The sequence below is a fragment of the Mirounga leonina genome, unplaced genomic scaffold (genome assembly GCF_011800145.1).
Source record: "Mirounga leonina isolate KUSES-001 unplaced genomic scaffold, KU_Mleo_1.0 Mir_200, whole genome shotgun sequence".
Classification (NCBI taxonomy): Eukaryota; Metazoa; Chordata; class Mammalia; order Carnivora; family Phocidae; genus Mirounga; species Mirounga leonina.
Window position 1 is genome coordinate 23,902,764 of NW_023270503.1, and position 18,681 is coordinate 23,921,444.

General features: G+C 53.9%; 1 protein-coding gene across 1 annotated transcript; it reads right to left on the reverse strand.

The window, feature by feature from the left end:
- Positions 1-706: 706 nt before the first annotated feature.
- CDK5RAP3 (CDK5 regulatory subunit associated protein 3) lies at positions 707-9,125 on the reverse strand. Its single transcript, XM_035026949.1, has 14 exons — positions 8,969-9,125; positions 8,695-8,740; positions 6,344-6,475; positions 5,974-6,074; positions 5,549-5,597; positions 4,756-4,934; positions 4,540-4,676; positions 4,189-4,333; positions 3,682-3,792; positions 3,198-3,273; positions 2,527-2,615; positions 1,699-1,904; positions 1,165-1,336; positions 707-1,058 (listed from the first exon to the last, which is right to left on the reverse strand). The coding sequence occupies exons 1-14, from the start codon at positions 8,972-8,974 to the stop codon at positions 993-995; spliced, it is 1,515 nt and encodes a 504-aa protein (XP_034882840.1). The 5' UTR covers positions 8,975-9,125; the 3' UTR covers positions 707-992.
- Between the last annotated feature and the right edge of the window lie 9,556 nt (positions 9,126-18,681).

Consider the following 18,681-nt stretch of genomic DNA (forward strand, 5'->3'; position numbering starts at 1 on the left):
CAGGGAGGGGGCGGCCCTCCCCAGAACTGAGATAACAAGCAGCAGGAATAATGAGTGGTGTCACTCCACTTTTCATTTTGATGGAAAGTCATTACAGGAGTCAATGCCAGCGACAAAGAGCCATGAATCAACTGCTCTGCTATGAAATTAAAATCGAATTGCCAGCCACCCCCAACCCCTACCCTTCCTGGGAAACAGGGATGGGTAGGTGGCTTGGGAGAGGGGTGCTATCCCGGGGAGGGGGGGGGCTCTACCCAATCACCACGCAGGCAGTTATGGGCAGGAAGTGGACAGGTGGCTAGTGAAGGTGACAAGTCCTGTCTCCACCTTGTTTATCAGACCCTTCCTCCCCAAACCACATTTTCCCTCTGCCTGGATGTAAGCTGTGATTAAAAGGAAACTACAGCTTTGCTGGCTCCTACAAGGCTGCCACTTGACTGGTCCCCTTGGGCTTCTGGCCTGAGTGGGGCTGTCTCGCCTGGCCACGGAGGGAAAGGGGCCCAGCCGACTCAGCTACCCCAGAACCCCTTGCTGAACCACTTGTACTCAACTGGGGCCCTCCCTGTCACCAGAAGCAAAGGGGGGACGTCCCTACCCTGGGGCTCCATAGGAACAGCCAATGGCCTTGGGAACCCACTGGATCAAGAACCCCCGGCCAACAGGCGCACAGCCTTGACTCAAGGCCCTGAGAAACAGAAACTGTCAGTAGTGAAGCAAAAGTCTCTTCCTTTTTTATTAAGTTCAACTAGATGATGAGAAAGGCCAGAAACTGTGGTTCCAGGCTGAGGGGCCACAGGGCCAACCAAGACAGCTCCTTGCCAGAGAGTAAGCGACTGCCAAGGCCACCATCTAGGGATGCTGGCTCCCTCCTGTGGCTTTCCATCCTCTGATTGCCTGGTCTCTGGCCAGGAAGGGCCCTGCCACATCAGCCCTGACGTCCCACCCTCCTTCCTGAAGCCTGGGAAGACGGGCAGGTAGAAACGTGGAGAATGTCATAGAGAAGTTCCCATCAGGTTCACAGGGCGCCCATTGTACCTCTTGGAAATGTCAGCTTCAATCTGAAAGACAGTGACACCCCACGGGCGGGAAGCAGAGAGGCAAAGGTGCCTCGTTCTGTAAGACGGGGGGCCCTCCCCCTCGGCAGGTCTGCCTTTCCCGTCTCACCAGCGTCTGCAGCTCCTTGGTCTTCTCCAGCAGCAGATCTAGCTTGGGCTCCAGGGCCGCCTGCTCCTGAAGGGCCTCCTTCTGCTTCTGCACCATCAGCTCTTTCTTCAAAGCCAGCAGCTGGGCCTGCTTCAGCTTCTGCTGCAGGAACTCAGTCACGCGGTCCACATACCTGCGCGGGGCGCTCAGGTAAGTGCGTGATGCAGTGGAGCCACCTGCGCATGCCCACTCAGCTGCTGGGAAAGGGGAGGCTCAGGAAACCCAATCCCTAACTGGCCTCTCGGCCTCCACACCCTGTGCGCCCTCTCTGCAAGGCACATGGCTCCCAGTCCCCCGTCCCGCTTGGGAAGCAGAGCCTGCCTGCACACCTCAAACCACCTCGTCCTGCCCCAAGAGAACCCTTGACCCCAGCTGCGACAGAGCTGCTAGGGAAGGCAGAGAAGAGCTCCGAGGGGTTGTGCAGAAGGGGAACACAAGGAGTCGGGGCTGCTCAAGATGGCGGCACCCCACTTCACGTCAACGGGAAGGCCAGACCTTGGGGAGGCCAGGATCATAAACAGGTGCTGCATTCGAAGACTGGCAAGACGGCCGATCAGATCCTGCAGCGCCGACACCATGGTGAGCATCTTCTCTTTGGTCTGGCCCTGCAGGATGGCTGGAGCCAGCTGGAACTGGCTCATGGACAAGATGTCCGCCTCCTCACTCATCTCCACAGCTCTCTGGGACAAGAAGATCTCGAGCTGAGGGCACAAGAGGATCTGGTTGAAACCAAGAAGAGAATTTGGAGGCCAAGCCCTCAGACTGCTCAGAATGTAAGAATGAGAGGTGAGGGCTGGACTCCGGGTGATGAGAGATTATTTCCTCTGAATACTTTAACTGTGAGAAACTTACCAACTATAACGTGAGCCTGAAGCAGCCTCTACTGCCACTCTTCTCGTCCCTCCTGACATCTCAGGCCCCCACCCCCAGCCCTCGATACCCCTCCTTCCTCCCTACGTGTGGCTCAGATAACTAAGAAAACTGAAATTCGACGGGTTCTCTCTGCCCCAGTGAAGGTATTTTCTGTGAGAGGAATAAGATTCAGGGAACAGGAACCCATGTTTAAGAAGCCCGGGATTAAGAAAGGGCTAGAAGAATCTGGGAACCAGCCACACATCTTGTCATTCTTATTCTACCAGAGAAACGTGATCCCTTTGTCCTCCTCTGCCCTGGATGCTAAGAGGGGCCTCCCTGAGCAAAAAGAGAAAGGAACAGGTGAGGACTACAAACTGCACGAGGCCCTCACCAGCCAGCAGGCCACTGGGAAGGGAACAGACGGAGATGAACACAAATGGGAAGGGTCCTCCCAGAGGATGAAGGTACCTCCATGAGCTCATCAATGAACTGATTCCGGGTCTCAGGGTATTCAAGAAGTGTCAGGGCATCTGGGCCCCTAGCAACACCTTCCGGAGCTGCCGGGAAGAGAGATGGAGAAGTGATAAAGTTGCTGGAGACCAGAGAAAAAGACCCTCAAGTTTGAGAGGTTCTGGTGGGTTAATCTGGATGCAAACTCAATGCACTAAAGCTACTTGCTGTCTCATCCCAGGGGGGCTGGGGGGAAGGGTCACCCTCTCCCATACGTCCAGCCCGAATCAGACACTAGGACCAACGGCCAGTCTGGGAGGACCACAGAACTGGCTTCAGGGCCTGAAAAGGCCCCCTCTGCTCCGGCGGGGCCACCAAGTTTCATCCTGCACCGCCCTCTAGCGGCTCAGATTGCTGCTACATCCTCCCCGCTGCTGGGCAGAGGGGTCAGGTCAGACCTGGAACCTCCCACCAGAAAAGATGACCCATATTCGCTACCCCAAAAGTTGAGAGCTTCTAGACTTAGCTTTAAAAACTTCTCTCCGTCCCCGTACTCTCACATCATCAACACGATTTTGAGAAAACAGTTAGATGTGCGAGCCACCCACTCTCGGCAGTGCACTGTTTCTGGGGACACAGGGACCTCTGAGCCCCCACTTCTGCCAGGGCTCCAGGGAGGGTGTGCTTACCCTGGGTTCCGGCTTCCAGCACCGTGATCTGCAAAGCAGCATCGTCTCCCCAGTCTATCCCATCACCCCCAGCTTCCTGGGTGGAAAGCAAAGAACCCCAGCAGGGTTGCAAGATTCTTCCCCAGCAAAAGGAGCCGGCATAAACCAAAGCCCTTGATAAGTTCAATGCCTGCACATTTCAACTGTATGAAGGACGTGCCGCCCTGACGTTGGCAGCAAAGATGGCGGTGGGGGCCACGTGTGCCGCTACCCTCATCCCTGTTTGGAGAGTTACCACCGGTCTATCCCCCCACACCTTGCCCCCAGATACCGGGAGAAAAAGGGTCAAACCTCTGATATGTCCCTGTGGAAGCTCTGCGTCCCCTTGGACTATACCTGGTCTGAGGGCTATGGACTTCAAGTAACGTCCTTAAAGACAGACACCACTTCTCTTAACCCCAAAGCAGAGATCACAGAAAGTCCTCAGAGAGAAGGGCTTCCTAACCTTTGAGTCCGATTCCAAGGAGATGCCCCAGTCGATTCCAGCAGCCTGGGCAGAGATGACAGAGTCAACCCCTTCAGAAGCCACCTCCACTCCAAAGTCGCCCCAGTCAATCTAGGAGGGGAAAAAAGTGTTAGCTCAAAGAAAGTGTGTGAAAGAAAAGGGGCGCGCCTCCCTGGAGGCCTCAGCTGCCCCTCTAGGGGGTAACAGCACACTGTTTAAATGCAATGGCCTCCTGATGCCCCAAAGGACAACCCATCTTCAGAGAGTTCACAGGACTGAAGGGTTCCTAGTTCAAAGCCAACCAGCTGTGCCGAGGCTCTTCAAGGTTAATCTATACTCTGGCCTCAAGAAGCCCGGAAAAATAAAGGAGGAGGGCCTTCTGGGCCCTTCCAGCTCTAGTCTCTCTCACCCGAATCCCTCTTTCTACCTTCTGGGACTCTGAACGCAGGCGGACGGGGGAGTGGTGTGCGAGGGATGAGGAAGCTGCCCTCGCCAGGCTTGTCTCACCGCATCTTCTTCCACCTGCTTAGGCGGCTCCTCGAGGTGTGGCCGCTCCACCACAGAGGGCTCTGTCCCCGTCCTCCACTCGTACACCGTGCAGTTCCCCCGCCTCTGCACGTACCGCAGCATTGGCAACACCTGCTCTTCGGGGCTGCAACAGAGCACCGGGCTGACCCTCCCACCGCGCCCGCAGGAAGCCCACGCCCTCCGGGCAGATGGCCGAGGCTCCCGCAGGCTCACCCGTGTGAACTCAAACTCAAATGGGATGCGGGAAAAATACAAGCGGAGAAGACAGAACAGCCAAGGAACAGAGGTCAGCCGTCCCCTCCCCTCTGGAGAGACACTGAGGTCCTTTACCTCTCACACACAAAGCCCACACAGGCCTGGTACAGGTCGATGGCTTGGCCCAGGCCCTGAGCCCCCGCTCCGATCTCAGCCAGCTGACTCGGCAGGTCCTTCACCAGGGCCAGCAGCTCTCTTCGGACGTTGTCTCCCTAGCGAGGATGAAAGAGGACGCCTGAGACAGGAGTGGTGGGCGGCAGAGGAGCTGGGCTCAGGCCCCACGAGGCTCACCGTGACGCCGTACTGCTTGCACGAGTGGTAGAACCGCTCCCGCATCTCGGCCGCCCCCGCCTGGCCCTCCTCCTCCCTGCGACTGTATTCTTGCTGCAGCTGTTGGCACTTGGCGATCTGCTTCTTCAGCGAGGGGATCTCATAGCTGACATTCCGAACCAGGAGGCTAGAGAGCTCCACTGAAGAGGGCCCAGGAAATTCACCCCAGATGCCCAGGCCACGAGGCAAGCATGCCCCTGGGACCCGCTTGGCCTCCCAGTGTGGCACCTCACACAGTCATTCAACCTCTCTGATCCAATCCTCTTCTCTAACATTGGGGCAAGAATATTTACCATGAGGATTAAGAGAGAATGCACATAAAACCTGAGTATAATTCCTTGCATTCAGTAGATGCTCAATAAGTATGAGCTATTATTATTAGGACTTTTAGAAAACATACCCCAAAGTACAATGTGTCCTGTAATTACTCTCTTGGGCACCTGATGTGGCCCCCAGATGACCCATGCCTCTTCTGCCCAGGGGAGAATAGAGGTGCAGAGAATGTCAGTCATCAAGAGGTCAACGGGGGAGGACCAAAACCCACCTGCCTGGCCAGGCCCGGCCAATGCCTACTACCTGCCTGGTCTTCCTCCTCCTCCCAACACTCTTTGGGGAATTTCTTTGCCCACCTGGCAAACATCTATACCGCAGGCTCTTCCCCTACACGGACTGTGCTGCCTGGAAGCCTAGTGTCTCAGAACTCGGGGAGTGGGCTGCCCACGGACACCGGGCCCCCCAGGCTGGGCAACTTTACCTAGGTAGGTGTTGTCCTTCTCATACAGGGCTACGATCTCCTGCCAATCCTGGGGAAGGACAGAAACAGAAGTGAGCTGGAAGAGCGCTCAGCAGCCATATCTCAGCTCAAGCCCCAAACAGGGGACGCTCCCCCAGCCTTCACATCACACCAGACACAGAGCCCTTGTCCTCCTTCATAACGCTGGCTGAACCACCCACTTCATTTTAAGAACGTGGTTCCAATGAGCGCTCCCCAAAGCAGCAGTCCTGAAAATGTAAACCCAGGGGGTAGGGTCTATTTTTGCTATAAACTTTGCGGATGGAGAGAAAGCTCAGGAAACAGTCTATATAAGCATATGCACTGGACCCTCAGAGAGACCAGAGGCTCTGGCCCTGGAGACGGGACGTTTCCAGCTGCACCTTACCAGCTTTGCCCACACTTGCCTTCATTCGCTGTGAAGAGTACCGGCCAAAAATATTTTTTGTGGAGGCTTCAGTGCCTTTGAGGAGGTCCACGATCCTTAGGCAGTGGAAGTAGTGAATGTCTGGAAAGCAAGGAAGAACAAAGACTTTGGGAATTATAGTATCTTCCCCACCTACTCTGGGCACATGGCTGACTGATGAACATGCTGAGAATTTTAGCATGTACAGCTCTCCCCTTCAGCATGTTGTGTTGGGAGAAACCAGCATCTATACCCCCAAAATAAATCTCTCTCTAGGGGTCAGCCCTACGGCTAAACAAGGGAGCGGCTCAGCTGATACATAGTGCGCCAAGGAAGAGAGGGCGCTGGCGGTGTAGCCCAGAAGCACTCACAGGATCCAGAGAGCAGCTGGGCGATCTCCTCGCTCTCTGGCATGTCCTGGATGGCAGCATTGATCTTCTCTCGGATGGTCAACACCAGACTCTGCCATTTCAGATTGCAGTGCCTTCTGTCGACCAGCCAGTCTATGTGAGAAACACCCAAATCACAGCATTCCCATTCACACAGCTAAAAGTCCATCATTAATTCAAGCGAAATAGGCTAAGACACTGGCCAAAAGTTGTACGCAAACCGGTTAAGGTGTGGGGATCGTGGGAATGAAGAGGAGCTCAAAGGGACCCTTGGGGTTAAACGGACTCCATCGCAGTGTGACTTTTATAAAGCAACTGCCTCCACGCAGGGATAAAGAAAAACTTTAAATTGGTCCTGACATCAAAGTGCCACTTTTGACCACTCTAAATTCTCCATAATATTTTTGCTTCCATGGTAATTATATCTTTCTTACTGACAGAGGATGCTTTTCAACTTCCACTTTCTCAGGGCTGGGATTAACCATGACAATGGAAAATACAAGATGATTATGCCAAGTACCGGATGAATGAACAACTGCAAAGCCCCTAATACCCACAGCGCCCTAAGGACTAGATACCACTGGTCTACTCTCAACAGTGAAGTACCACCTGGCACCATGAGAATACCAACGTGACTGACCTCCTGGACTCTGGGCCCAGATCTGTGTTTTTAGCAGAGGGTGTGGGTGGGGGAGAGCCATGCACGTTTCCTCAGTAGGAGAGAGCTAAGAGCTAGGCTTTGTGTTCTGACGGTCCTAGCTTCTAACTATCAACTTTTTTGAAAAGATTTATTTGAGACAGAGAGAGAGGAAGAGAGCATGTGAGCAAGGGGAGGGGGGAGGGGCAGAGGGAGAGAGAGAGAGAGAACCTCAAGCAGACTTCAGCTGAGCATGGAGCCCAATGCAGGGCTCAATCCCATGACCCTGAGATCATGACCTGAGTTGATATCAAGAGTTGGACGTTTTTTAAATGACTGAGCCACCCAGGCACCCCTAGTTATCAACTTTCTTAAGCAAGTCTCTCAGCCATTCTGTGCGTCAGTTTCCCCACATATAAAATGGGAATAATAAGTTACTGAATACAAGAGGGAATGAAGGTAAGACACGGAGCACTATGCTTGGCACATGGCAAGGATTCCATAAATCCTAGTAAAAATCTTCATTTTACAATGTCAAGTGCCTAAAACAGCACCTGGTAGAGCAAACACTCAACAAATGGCATGGTCCTTTTCATAACCAATGACAAGCTCATACACCAAGAGTGCACCTGTGCTGAAGAACTGGGACAAATCTGAAATGACTCTGGGCGCCTGGGTGGCTAAGTTGGTTGAGCGACTGCCTTCGGCTCAGGTCATGATCCTGGAGTCCCGGGATCGAGTCCCACATCGGGCTCCCTGCTCGGCGAGGAGCCTGCTTCTCCCTCTGACCCTCTCCCCCCTCATGTGCTCTCTCTCTCAAATAAATAAATAAAATCTTTAAAAAAAAAAAATCTGAAATGACTCTAAAAAAGCTCCATTAAGTGGCCACTGCACAGGACTGGCTACATGGTCCACGGTGGTGAATTCAGAACCTTGTCCTTGTTAATACACCTGCCAACTGGTCAAACACTGGGGTCCCACACTAGTTGCCAGTTATACTCCCTCTGATGTATTCCTCTAAAATCTTCAGAAAGAAAAATTCTGTAGGTGTCATAGAACCAGAAGGGGATGAGGCAGTCAAACAGATGTATCTTAATGACAAAACTGGCATCAAATCAATTGGTGCAATGAGCATTTTAAAACGTAGAAGTTGTGCACTTGCCCTGGAAGGGTCGTAATGAAGAGGTCCTAGCCTGACTCTGAGCTGAGGAGGTGTTTAGATCAGATACAGACAGCAGGGAGATGGCTGGCCACTAAAAGGTCTTTATTCCCAACTGGGTCTATGTCCCTATTCCTCCTAAAATCAAGGGAAGATGGAAGCTTTTAAAAAGGAAGGAGGGAAAGTTTTTTTCATACAAAAAGCATAGATATTGGAACCTGACAGACTCCAAGTTCATATCTGCCACTTAGTAGCTGACCGTCTTTAAAGTAAGCCATTACTCTGTGCCTAATGATTTGACGACACCTATTATGAATGTTATAAAGTAGAAGACGCAGGTCAAGTACAGAATCTATGTATGGTTCCTTTCTGCTCCTTCAAGCGTGGCAAGCAGCCACCGCTGGGAGCATAGTTCATGGCGAGTGGTCAGCGCCTCAACAGGGGCCTTGGGGCCTCACGGCTCCCAGCTGTTGGTGACAGAGGGCAAAGGGCAGGGCCTCCCCCTGACAGCCGGTTGCGCGGGGCGTCCCCTCCTACCGATCAGCTTGCTGGTCTGGATGTCGATGGGCACGTGCTGATGGTCCTGGCGGGAAACACGGAGGGGAACGGGGCGTGAGCGCGGGGAGGGGGCGTGCCACCCGCGCGCTCATTTCATGGGCCCAACCGCCATCCTGCGGGGCCAGAATGATGGGCCGGGGCGATGGCTGCGCCCGGGAGGGAGGCCGGGGAAGCGGGCCAAGGACCGACGGGCTGAATTCAGTCCAGGGACCCCGGGCCAGTCGCCCATTCCCCCCAGCTCCTGTCCCCACACCTGCATCTTTCCTCCACTTCCGCTTCCGGCCGACGACGCAGGCCCGCCCCCCCTACAACCAATCCGGCGCAGGCCTGGTTGAGCCTCAGTTTAGGCACGAACGGGCCTCCTCCGGCCACGTCGCCACCTTCCTCCGAGCCAATCGGGATGTGCGCTCCACCCCTGGCCACAAGCCCCACCCACCCCGGGGCTCCGAATGGCTGAGCCCGGGAGGGGCGGGAGAACGGAAGATAGCCAATGGGAGACGCGAGGCGGGCTCAGGGCTGAAGAGGGGCGGGGGCGCCGAGAAAAGGCTGCAGGGCCGGCGAGGTCGCGGCAGGCGGCGCCGGAGAGCTGGTTACCACCGCTTCCGGCCAGGTGGGCGCGGAGCCTTCGGTGTGGGGATTACCTGTCCCGCCGAGAGGGTTCTCGCGCCGACCCTGGCGACCCGGAGGCCGTTAGAAATGCTTCCTTCCGGCCTTGCCTCGCTTTACCGTCTGTAGTAGTTTGTAGGTCTCTTGTGGCACTTGTCACACTTTGCCTTCCCGTTCGGTATCTGATAGACATGTGTTGAGCACCTGCTACGTGTAGATGATTAGGGAAGGGGAAGGAGATGTCCCAAAGATAACACCAAAATTGAGTCTTAAAGGAAGAGCTGCAGGAAGAGGGGTATGTGTGCAGGGGTGTCCCAGGTGGAGGAGACTGCACAAAGCTTTGGAGTCCACGAACTGCAAGAGGGGTGCAAGGAACAACAGGCAGGCAGGACTGGAAACAATTGGTGGGGCCCAGCGCAAAATGAAAATGCAGGGCCCCTTGTTTAAAAAAACGGAAGAATTTCAAGAAGGCACTTGGACAGGTCTCACACCGATGACGCCAGTGGCATCGCAAGGCTGGCCAGCCCCGGTGCAGTAAAAGATTTGAGGCAAGGAGTGGCCAATGAGACTGTAAAGGTGAAAAGGTCATATCATAGGGAGGAGCCTCATTAAGGAACTTGGACTTCACCCCTGCAGACCCAGAGGAACCACTGGAGGGTTTGAAGGACTTGAAGCAGGGAGGGACCTATTCAGATTGACTGCTGGGAGAATGGATTCATGGGAGATAAGACTGGAGACAGGGAGACTGCCAGGAGGTTATTACGCAGAGGTTAGGGCCTGACCTGGGAAAAGACGTGAGGAGGGGGGGCAGGGCTGGATTTGAGAGATGTTTTAGAGGGAAATGGACAGAACTTGGCCATCAAATGGCCATGTGGATGGGGGAAATAGACAGCAAGGATGAAACCTAGGTGGTTGGATTGGGAGTGTCACCACCTGCAAGAGGAATGCAGGATGCTGAGCAGGTATTGGGAGGAGGGCATCTTGGCTTTGAACTTACTCAGTTAGTGGTGCTGGGAGGACCCCACGTGAAAAGTATGCAGGAGACACTTGGGTCTATAGCTTTGGAGTTCGGGGGAGCCCTAGGGCTAGGGATACAGCTTTGGAGAGCCACAGGCTGACTGATCTGTAATCCATGCAGTGGCTGAAGCTAAGGGAGGGCATGAGACTGGGCAAGAAATGGCTAGAGTGAGGAGACTAGGTGGGCCAAGGATAGATCACCAGGGCTGGGTATGCCATTTGGGGCCCCTCCCTTTCCAGGATGTTAGCTCCTCCCCAAGGCTCCACCTGGTCCTTGGACCCCCCACCTCTGCCCCAGCACAGCACTTGGGACCCAGTAAATTTGTTACTGAACTGCGTGGTGTGGTACAGCAGTGAGAAGACCTAGATTTCTGCCCAGTGAGATCTTGGACTATTTCCATAACCTCTGCCAGACAGTTTCCTCAACGTGGAGATAGCACCTATCCTGATTATCTTGGTATTTCTGTTTATAGGCTTAAATAAACAAACTAGATGTATATAACTCTTTACAGTTTCCAACATGTTTTAATGTATCTCTCAGGCTTTGTAGACTTGTGTGTGTGGGGGGGGGACATTAATCGTCATTATTATAAAATGGGTTGAAAGATTTCCCTGGAAATGGCTCATAGAGCAGAACTAGAGGCCTCTTCAGGGCTCTCTCATGAGAATTTGGCTCCCATCTCAGAATCCTGACTCAGGCTGGAAGAATTGCTGGGGCTCCCCTGTGATTAAACAAACACTCACTGGGCTCCAACTATGTGTTCCTGGCTCCCTGGGACAGCCCAAGAAACAGGCCCTGCCCCACCCTCAAGGTGCATCCCTCCTCCTTTAACCAACAGGTGGGGCAGGGCAGGGTAGGGCAGGGTGAGTTGGTGAAGGCAGAGACCACCAGCACGTCACCCCACCCACAGCGCCATGGGGGTGGGGGGGTGACTCATGTGTAACAGGAGGAGGTTTGAGAATAGTTGTACCTCGCTGCTGGCCTCAGCTCAGGGTGGCTGCCCGAGCCAGCGTACGAGTGTGGGCTTTGGGCAGCATTCTGCAGTGTTTGTCCTTTCCCAAGGCCAGAGGGAACCTCAGGGGGCCTACGGGCAGAGAAGCACATTAGTGGTCTGGCCTCCAGGGCATCAGGTCCTCGGGGCTGCCAGCCGTTGGAAGGTGGCATGTGGGATGCTTCTGACTGTGATTCTCACAATTCTCTGCTGATTTAGCAGACGGGACCCTGGCGAAGGGGCAGCACGTTGAGGGAAGTGGAGAAGCACAGGGCAGGCCAGTGCCAGCTTTGGACAGAAAGTGCAGGGCCCCAGGGTGCTATGCCCTCAGGCTGCCTGACTATCCTTTGTTGTTGTTGTTAACTTCCTTGTGAAGTGATAACCGTGTGCCACGTGCCCATGTAGACCTAAATGTTTTACGAGCCTTATCTAATTTGATCCTTCCAACAACTATATAATGTGGGTACTATTGTGAGCCAGATTTTAAAAGGTAAGGGAGCCAAAGCTAAGTTCAGTAACTTGTCCAAGATCATACAGCTGGTAGTTGGTGGGGCTGGGATTCAAACCCGGCCTGTTGGGCTCCCCAGCCTGCATTCTTGGTCTCTGTGGGATGCGGCTTCTCCCTCAGCCCTACCTACCCCGTTCACTCCACTCAGCCACCTCAGCTCCGGGGCTCGGGTCTCTCCTCCCTCCTCTTCAGCCTGATACCCACTTTCTCCCCAGTTGTTGTGCCAAACACTTGGAACACCCCCTTGCAGTCCCTGTCCGGTTCCAAAGTTCTTTCTTACCAGCCGTCATTCTGGGCAAGAACACCCATGAGTTATCTTCCTACAATAGCCATAAAAAGGCTTACTTACCCTTGACATTCAAGTAATCAATTTCTTTTATCCTCCATAGGTTATTACTTTATGGTCTGTGTTTCTGTGTGTTTGCTCACAGCCAGACCGACTGGGTGTGTGTGTGTGTGTGTGTGTGTGTCTGTCTGTCTGTCTGTCTGTCTGCCTGCTGGGCTGAAACCCTGGAAACTCAGCAGCCTCGGCTGGGTCTCTTGGTGTTTGTAGTGTGGTTTCTGGGTAGTTTTTATTCAGTCTGTCTCCATACATAGTCTGTGAGCACCTTGCAGGCAGGGAGTACAGGTGTGTTCATGTCTATAACCCCAACACCTGTATGACACCTGACACTGAATGTCAGGTGCTTTAATGGATGATCATAAAGGAAGGAATAAGAGGTGTGGTGTGTGCAGGCAGGCATTTAGTAATGAGTGGGGACTGGGGTCACTTGGTTGGGGGGAAGGGCTGCACCTTCCCCAGCTCTTTTCTGCATCCCTCCTTCTGCAGCTCAGGACTTAGAACTAGCCCCTCTGTAATCCAATGGGGCCCTGTGTCTTTGTGACACAATAGGGCACCAAGGCCCTCTGGGGCTCCCTAGGTGTATTTTACGTGCTTCACTCAACAGGGACAAATTTCCGAAGATATGCACATTGCATGTTTGTATATGAAATATCATACTTGAACCTAGTTTTAGGGAGGTGCATTTATTTTATTTATTTATTTTTAAAGATTTTACGTATTTATTTTAGAGAGAGAGTGCGCTTGAGGGCAAGCAGGGGGAAGGGGAGGGCAGGAGGAGAGGGAAGGAGAGAGAATCTCGAGTAGACTCTGCGCTGAGCTTGGAGTCCAACACAGGCCTAATCGCATGACCCTGAGACCACGACCTGAGCCGAAATCAAAAGTCAGCCACTCGGGGCGCCTGGGTGGCTCAGATGGTTAAGCGTCTGCCTTCGGCTCAGGTCATGATCCCGGGGTCCTGGGATCGAGTCCCGCATCGGGCTCCCTGCTAGGCGGGGAGCCTGCTTCTCTCCCTCTGCCTCTGCCTCTCTCTCTCTCTCTGACTTTCATGAATAAATTAAAAAAAAAACTAAAAAAAAAGTCAGCCACTCAACTGACTGAGCCAACCAGGCACCCCTAAGGAAGTGCATTTAAAGGTTAAAAAAAGGGGCGCCTGGGTGGCTCAGTCGTTAAGCGTCTGCCTTCAGCTCAGGTCATGATCCCAGGGTCCTGGGATCGAGCCCCGCATCAGGCTCCCTGCTCAGCGGGGAGCCTGCTTCTCCCTCTCCCACTCCCCCTGCTTGTGTTCCCTCTCTCACTGTGTCTCTCTCTGTCAAATAAATAAAATCTTTAAAAATAAAATAAAATAAAATAAAGGTTAAAAAATTATAAAGCAATAAAGCGGCCTGTTTAAAAGGTATTCATAGTTTATAGCCTTATCTCAAACTACCCTCCCAACACTGCTCTTCCCAGAAATAAATCTCCTAAAGGCCAAGGGTTGGGCAGGACTTCCCAGGCTGGTCCCTCTCAGGAGGGTGGGCCAGAGCCTCCACGCCTGCTTCTGGTTCTGGTGGCCTTCTCCAGTGGCAGGCCACAGGTGGGTATCCACCGAATCCTGCCCACTGCAGTTTTCACTGGGGTGCCTTCTCCAAGGTGGGGGTCAGAGAATAGGATTCTGGCCCCCCTATGTCCCAGGCAGCAGAAAGGCCTAGATCTTGGAACCAAGGAGGCTGGGGGATGAGTGCCTCCAGTAGGAGCCCTTCTAGTACACATAGAATTGGTGCCCTGACCCTTGGTTACTGTACCCCAGGCTGGGGCCCATCCCACCATCCCTCCAGTCTCTTCCTGATACCTGGGCTGGGATGAGTGTTTAGCCTCTTCTGGTGTCCTCTAGGCTGGACATCTGCTCTCAAAGAGATGGGGCTTTCAGAGAAAGTGACAGATCTGGAAAGCTGTGGGCACCTCCCTGAGACAACCATGTAGCCTTCTTTTTTTTTTTTCAAAGATTTTATTTTTAAATAATCTTCAAGCCCATGACCCCGAGATCAAGTGTTGCATGCTCCACCGACTGAGCCGGCCGGAGCTCCAACTGTATGCACTTCTTACTGGAGGCTGGAGGACCTTGCAAAATAATATCCTTAATTCACATAAACCCCTGGGAAGATGATCATTAAGAGCAAGCCTGCTGTAGCTGAAATCACAAGTAAAATAGATGGGTTTTCTCTCACATTTACCTGACCCAGGAAGAGTGGGGCACGGGCAACAGGCTAGATTAAGAATTTCTGAGGAAAAAGATGAGACTTCTATTTCCCATTTGTGTTGTGTTTAAAGCTTGCATTAAGTCCCTACTATGTCAGGTCTGTATCAGTGGTAGATAATTCTTGGCTCAAGGAGCTAAAATTCTCTAAGGGAGCCAAATGTATGACTAGATCATTACAATACTATATATGTATATATGTGTGCACATACACATATATATATAATCAATTCTGGTATATATCATGTTTTTGTTGGTTTTGGGGGGGGCAGCAAAGCAAGGTGATAGTACGAGCTCCCAAGGAGGGAGGGGACCCGAAGGGGTTGCCCTGGTATATATCACGTTAAATAGAAGCATATGAGCAAACTCTGTAGGACCAAAACAATTCCTGGTGGCATAGGAGGCATAATAATGAATTAGGGTCTTAAGGGATGAATAAGAGTTTGTCTTGGTTTACCCAGGAGGCTGTTCCTGACCAAGAGCACAGCATGCACTCCGAATCTCACCCTCCTGGACAGCTTCTGCGCCCAGGAAGGTAGGCAGAGAAAGGGACTAGTGAGAGTATTCATGGAGGGTCGGGAGAGGCCCATCCCAAGAGGACCAGGCCCAGTGGGTTCCACTATGGGTAATGGGGAGGTGCCTTTGAAGGACTGTGCACTTGAGGCCTAGGGGCAGGGGGGCTGTTTAGGAAGGCGGGGAATATGAACTCACAAAGCCATGAGAAGCTGAACCGAGTAGAAGCAGGGTTGGGAATGGTAGGGCGGGTTTGAGAGTTGGTTAGTTTGGGAGTTGTTTGAGGGGAGGAGGAACCCAAGGAAATGGGGAATCATCTGCCTTTTCTCCACCCAGTGCCTCACTCAGAGCCTGGCAAATACCCACTCAGTCCTTGGAGGAAGGTAGCTGGGTGGGTGGATTGAGCATCAAAGCTGGGCAGCCCTGGGACAGGCAGCTGCAGGGATCCTGACCGTGCAGCCAATGTTTCCCACTCTCCAGGGATGCCGGTGCGGTCCTAGGGGAGAGAGAATGCCAACATGAACTGGCTGCAGAATAATCTTCTCCGGAGTGAGATGCAAAGGAAGCCCTGGCTGGACGCCACGCCAGGCCACGCACCACCTGAGCTAATGCAGATTTGCAGGAGGGGTGGTCAGTGATCTGGGAGGATGGGTGCACACACTCTGCCTTCCTGCCTTTCCCTCTCTTCCCACCTCACAAATACAAAAGCCCCCCTGCCCCTCTGCCCATGTTTGAGGGTGGTTGGGTCTCGAGAGGCTGGCCCAGGGCAGCACCAGTGGCCACTGCACCCCCCAACTTGAGGAGGGGCCCTTCAGGTCAGGAGGGAACCCCAGCCCCCCACCCTGTGCCCGCCTGAGAAGCATTGAGCTTTGGGGTGGAGCGGACAGCCTGGGAACCGGTCTGCCAACCAGTTTAACCAGGGACTGGTTTCGGCTCCTGAGTTCAAAGAAGCTGGGGTGCACCCCGTCCCGCCCGGCCAACGGAGCAGCGACACTTAACCCTTTCCCGGTTGTGCCTGGGGCAACGTCCAGGGCCAGTCCGTGCTGGAGAGGGTCTGAGCCTCTTCGGGGCATGAAATGGGTGAGGGTGACCTTGGCTACGGCTGGGGGTGCAACCAGGCCCATGAGAATGGGAGAACAGGAGAGAGGCTCCCTTGTTTCTCCTGCTCCAGACCTCCCTTGGGGTTTCCTCTTCTCGTGGAGGCGATCCCTGGAGGACCCTGGCTTCTGGGTGGGTGCAGGGGCACTGGGATTGGATTTCTGGAGTAATGAATATTCATCAGCCCAATCCGGCCTCTGCTTCTGTTTACTTAGCCGGGAGGGGCTGGGTTTCAGGTTCACCTTGACTCCCCGGAGCCGCAGTGGAGCAGGTACCCGCTCCTGCACCTGCTTCTCTTGCACCTGCCGTGCAGCTGCTCCCACCCAGCTCTCCTGGCCTGAGCCTTGCCTGGCGCGGCACCCTGCCTCTCCCAGTCTCCCGCCCGAGCAGCTGCTACGCTCAGCTCCTTCTCTAAGGAAGGTCTCGCCTCCAGCCCGAAGCAGTCAGGATTACAGGTACAGGAAGAGGGAGAGCGGGTGGGGAAACCAAGGCACAGAGCCCGGTCAGGGCACCCGGTTCTGCCTCTGTGGCTGACAAGCCTAACTGGGAAGGGGGGCCCAGGCAGGCCAGCTCCCATCTCTCGCTAGGTGGGCAGGCAGAAGTCAGACTCATCCCACCGGCTCTTGGAGTCAATCCAGGCCTCCAGCAGAGCTCTTTCTGGGAAAGTTTCAGTCCCGAGCAGTTCTCCATTAACGCTTGCTAAGCTGGAGCCTACCCCCCAGCCTGGAGGATATTCCTGGCTATCTGCTAGGGACGTCTCCCTGCTCCTCTCCTGGGTACCCCAGTCTTATCCAGAATGGAGAAGTGCCATCAGGGGCCCTGCGGAGGGATGCGGGCTGGGGGGTTCTGGGTGTTGTCTTAAAGCCCAGAAGCTGACTTGCTTTCTCAACTCCCCTCTACTGCCGCCCCCCACCTCCAGCACAGTCAATGGTTAACTCGTTCCAGCTCAGAAGGGGCCCGGCCCAGTCTGGGCAAGGCCGTTAGAGCAGTTCACAAAACTCAGCCGGGGCAGTGGGGCCTGTCTTGGGCTGGCCACACGCACGCCGTAGGGCTGGCTGGCCTAGGGGAGGGGTGGCAGGCTGTGCTGTGAGGCCCTTTGTGGGCTCGGAAGCTGTGCAAAGAGCAGAGGTGTAGCTAGCTCCCTCAGGGCTGATTTCTATCTTCCCCCAGATTGCAGGGCCCCAGGGCAAGGGCCCAGCCCTCAGCTTGGCCAGCTAAGGGCCCTGTGCAGGCCGCCTGCGTGGCTCACCACATGTCACTAAATGCTGGGTCTGCTTGAAATCCCAAGTACACCTCCTGCCCCCAGCTCCCTCCGGCCTTCTGTGATTCAGCCTGGGCATGCAGTTGTAGCTATATTGCTCTTTCCAACTTTCGATAGCTTTTGATATCACAGCACTTTTTTGATGTAAAGCAAATCAGATTTTTTTTTTTTTAAGATTTTATTTATTTATTTGAGAGAGAATGGGAGACAGAAAGCATGAGAGGGGGAGGATCAGAGGGAGAAGCAGACTCCCCGCCAAGCAGGGAGCCCGATGTGGGACGCGATCCCGGGACTCCAGGATCATGACCTGAGCCGAAGGCAGTTGCTTAACCAACTGAGCCACCCAGGCGCCCCCAGCAAATCAGATTTTATACTACCTTGGGCTGGCTCACTACTTAAAAGAATCTTATAGTTTGGTTAGTTTGTAAAACAAAGAATAGTCCTCTAATTTATCTGTTCTGTTCAGACTTCCATATGTCGGTCCTGCTGAAAAGGGGCAGACATCTCTTACTGGGGTTTGTATGTCCTCTCGGACAGAAGGGACAGCAAGAGGCATCTTAGACTAGAGTTCAAGGCCAACAGTTGCCTTCGTGCCATGGTGGAGGCCCCGGGGCAGGATCCAAAGACTATTCCCGTTTCTCTGTGGTTTCCTGGTAAGTTCCTGGTGATCTGTCACTTCCTTCATGCCAAGGAGAGTTAAGCCCTGTGGATGCCGATCTGTGGCACCCGCTAAAGGAGGTGTGTTTTAGCTGCAGGGGCAGAAGCACGGTCTCTCAAAGAGGTGGGCAGTCAGATGGTTACTGTCAGCCACGAGCCGGATCCTCCACTCCCTGAGTTCCTCCCATCCAACCCCGGATGGGCGGTGGTGGGGTCGTGGGCCTTGCCCCAGACCAGGCGAGTGGTACCCATGGGCCAAGCAAGTGCCCTCCCCACAACTCCTTCCAGAAACGGAACACCAAGTTCTGTGCAAGGTTGTGCTAAGCCCAGGTGGGGCAAGCTGCCAAAGCAAACCTCTCAGGCTGTCCCCTTCATGCACTCACCTCTCCAGGGTGCCCTGAAAGTATTTCCCCGGCCACTCTCACCCCCTCCTCCGCTTTCTAAGTGGAAGCTGCACAAGATCTCCCCTGGGCTTCTCCCGCTGCTTGAACTCAGCTGGAGGGACAGAGCTAGCAATGTGGGATCTACTTCCCATACAAGAGGTAGGAAGGAATCCATCAGGCATGCGCTCTGGGCATGAGGCTGAGTATGTGGAGGGACAGGGGACAAGAGCAGCAAGGGGCCCACGGAGGCGGGCACTCAACCCATTCCAAGCCTAGGTCAGTATCCTGCTTTCGTTTTCCCCAAATTTGATTTGCTCCCCCTCTAGAAAAAAAAAAAATCCACGCTCATTATGGA